The following is a 3,609-nucleotide window of genomic DNA, read 5'->3' on the forward strand; positions in this document are numbered from 1 at the left end:
GTGGGCAGCTATAGAAAAACAGGCAGCAACAAAACAGTTGCCAAATTTTTGTAACCGCTCTTGAAAAGGGAAACGCTAAGGAGGATAGTGAGGTTGCTTTGCAAAGTTTATGGAGAAATCCTTCAAGCATGAAAGTGCAGAGAAGAAACACAAAGACACTGGTTTGAAAATTAATTAACTAGATTATAGAAACTGATACTCTGAACCAGAGGCAAAAGACGAGTACTTGATACTGAAGGAGACAGAACAGAGGGGCAGTAATGTGCTGGGAAGGCTCCAGAAAAAGACGTAGTTTTGTTTGATATAACCAAGAGGATGGAGCCAGCAGAGGAGTGCAAAGAGACGAGTAGCCCGGTCAAAGCAAGAGGGGAGAAAAGTAATCTTTATAACAGCACTTGTGTGAACTAATGCATGATTGCACTTGTCAAGGCCAGGCAGAAGGATGTTGAGGCAACAGTGGTGCAAGATGATGAAATCCTGAGTTAGAGTTTACAGTACATAGCCTGACAAAGAAAAAAAAAAGCTAAAAAAGCTTCCCCTTAGACATTAAGACATTCTCCTTAGACAGTAAGGAAACAGCAAGGTTAGATGTCACTCTGGTGCAAGGAGCTAGGAACACCTTCATGTCAGAGAGGATACCTGGGTTACGTGGAGAGTCAGGGAAACATCCCTAGGGACCGAGAAAGACACCTACGGAAAGGATTGAAAGAGAGGAATAAGCCCAACGTTTAAGCTATGCTGAGACTGAGCTATTGATGAGGTAACTGCGAGGAAGTGTCACTAAGATTTTAATAGTGTAAGAAAATCGAGTTCAGTATATGGATGACACACCCTAATAGAGAAGATACTTGAATTTGCAATTACAGATGAAGTACGTGTATTACTCCAAAATAACTGGAGAGGAAGATGTGAGATCAGTACCCTCCAGCCTGTGACAAAGCCCGAGAGGAAGGAGGCCAAGGGCTGCAAGAGCAGCGTGGCTGGAGCAGCTGCTTTGCACGCAGCCAGAGCATGTAAGGACAGAGCACTGGTTCCGAGACTTGGCTTGGAAGAAGTCACTGGAGACGTTATTGGGCAACTGCACGGAATGAGTATATATTTGAAGGCTAATTTAGAAAAAGCTAACATAGATGAAAGCACTGGGAGAGAGACAGAGAAATACACTGGCTTTATGGTTGTCTGAATAAATATAATGTAACATATAGTTTAATTTAGGAGGYGGCCACACAGAAGCCTGCAATTCAATAAAGCAATATAGTGTATGTAACCCCATGCTGCACTACCAGGTTTTAACAGGAGCAGAATTCCCAGTTTTCCATGCCAGCAGAGCATGAGTAAGAATTCTGATGAAAGACTACATGCTCCTTGTGAAGCACAGGGCAACGCTTGCATTAATGAAGACAAGTAGCTGTGCTTCCCACAGGCAGGAGAACAGCCCCTGAGTTACCGGGGAACAGCAGCCTCTGTGAGGAAGTCACCACCTCACCAGCTCTCCAAGGACACGAAACAGTCACTAAGGCTCAAGTACTGCTGACGTATAACCAGATTTATTATTTATTTCTTGAGACAGAGAGTACGCTGAGCGCAGAAGATGGATTTGAAGTCCGCACAAATGAGACTGATTTGAGTTGAATGCTTTCCTTCCCCCCACTTTATTATTCACCTTGTACAGTGGCTTTATTTCCTTACTATTTCCTTGTATCTTGATCCTCATTTCTTTGTACAAAACCGGTAGGACAAGGCAAGGATAAGCCAGTGTATTAAAAACACATGCCATGCCAGGTCTCAACTTGGAATTGCAACCATTTATAGATGTTGTGCATGACAGCAGTAATTGGATTGGATATTATGGTTGGCAGATACCAGTGCAGCAATTTCCTTCTCTTTAGTAACAAAAGATACCCTTCTTTCTTACCAGAAAGTGACCTATTAAATGTTTAAAATAAAACAGAGCTCTTCAAGGAGTTAACCTGTTTGTACTAAAATGGACGTGGGAAGACAGCATGGCTGGTTAGCATGTCTCAGCAGTAATAAACAGCTTTGAGGTGATAAATCCTTCAAAGTGTATGACACTTGGCCAGCTGGCCACGCCACCGAGCTGGGATCGCCAAGGGCATGAGGCGTACTTAACAGTATGGCTACCTAGCTCACTTGAGCACCCTTTAAAATCCCAACTGTAGCAAACAGCATGGACATTAGGGTGCTCCAATTCTCTTTCTACGCATCTTTTATCTTTAGCCAACACTGGTAACAGTATTAGCACTTCTTATGACTTGCAGGCAGTACTGCCTCTTCAGCAGATACGCAAAAGCTGACAGCCCACTGTCCAACATTGCACATGCAGCGCGAGCAGCAGAAAATAAATTCCACAGCCATGAATGTACGTTCATGAATGAACACATGAGCTTCAGAAATTACCAGGTTCTTGAGCTTCCAACCAATCTTTCTGCCTCTAAGCCGTTCAGTGCGGCTCATAGGAGACAGGGAACCTACCAAGCCACTCTGCGATTTGCATATGAACATTTTCTTCTAAAAACYGATAAAACTGCAGCACTCACAGAGAGAAGACATTAGAGCACAGGCACAATTTAAAGATGTGTGAGATAGCCATCTATTTTATATATATGCATAAAGAACCAAAAGAAGTGGTGAAAAGGCTGCTCCTGGTGGCACTGGAAGCAAACGCCAGCCGCAGGAGCGCTACAGCCCAGCTAGAGGCTGACAAATAAGTCTTGCCAGCGCGAAGCCGCCACGCTTTCCTGACGGAAACAGCCACAAGCCGCGGCTCCCCGTCCCGGCACCGCTGCAGCATCACCGCAGTGCCGGGCCCGCGCGTCTCACAGAGACGCGGCTTCTCAAAGCGCCTTTGTCACTGCAGGCAGCCTGGAAGCGGCCTACAGACGCGCGCGGCCGTGCTGCACCGAGCGGCTGGGCGGCTGCTACGGGCCCGACCGCCCGGCGGGGGCCAGGGGGGCGGGCAGCGGCCGGTTGGTTCTCCCAGGAACGTTTCCCTTCGCCCGCCCGGCAGGGCAGGGCAGGGCAGGGCAGGGCAGGGCAGGGCAGGGCAGGGCAGGGCAGGGCAGGCATCAAGGGCGGCCCCGCACCCCGCGAAAGCCGGGCCGGGCCGAGGCGCAGCCCCGCCGCCGCGCGTCGCCTCAGGCGAAGAGAGGCGCTTCCCGCCCTCCCGCTCTGGCGACTCCCCATTGGCCCGCGCCCGGCGCGCCGCCCTCCCATTGGCTGCAGCCGGCGCCTCTGATTAGCCGCCAGGCGTCGCACCACCGCTGGGGCTGCGCCGCTGCCGGCGCCTCGCTGCTCATTGGCTGGGAGCCGGCGGACTTGGCCGCGAGCCGCAGGCAGGGGGCGGGGGTGTTGGCGATCGCTACGGCGGCTGCCGTAGGCCAAGCCCGTGGTTCCGCGAAGCGGCTGGCGGCCGGCATGGAGCCCGAGGGGTGCGCGGAGCCGGCGGGCGGGCCCATCTTCACCCTGGAGGAGGTGGCCAGGCGGAACTCCAGCCGCGAGGCCTGGCTGGTCATCCACGGGCGGGTCTACGATGTCACCCGCTTCCTGGAGGAGGTGAGGCGGGGGGGCGGGGTCCCGGCCCGGCCCGGC

General features: G+C 51.5%; 1 protein-coding gene across 1 annotated transcript in view; it reads left to right on the forward strand.

Annotated features, from left to right (window-relative positions):
* Window positions 1-3,371: 3,371 nt before the first annotated feature.
* LOC112971746 (cytochrome b5) overlaps window positions 3,372-3,609 on the forward strand; it is a 13,631-nt gene continuing 13,393 nt past the window's right edge. The window contains exon 1 of the mRNA XM_026077428.1: window positions 3,372-3,573. Coding sequence (XP_025933213.1) covers window positions 3,436-3,573 — 138 coding nt within the window. The 5' untranslated portion in view covers window positions 3,372-3,435. The remainder of the gene's footprint in view (window positions 3,574-3,609) is intronic.

This window comes from Apteryx rowi, unplaced genomic scaffold (genome assembly GCF_003343035.1).
Source record: "Apteryx rowi isolate R43461 unplaced genomic scaffold, aptRow1 scaffold_451, whole genome shotgun sequence".
Classification (NCBI taxonomy): domain Eukaryota; kingdom Metazoa; phylum Chordata; class Aves; order Apterygiformes; family Apterygidae; genus Apteryx; species Apteryx rowi.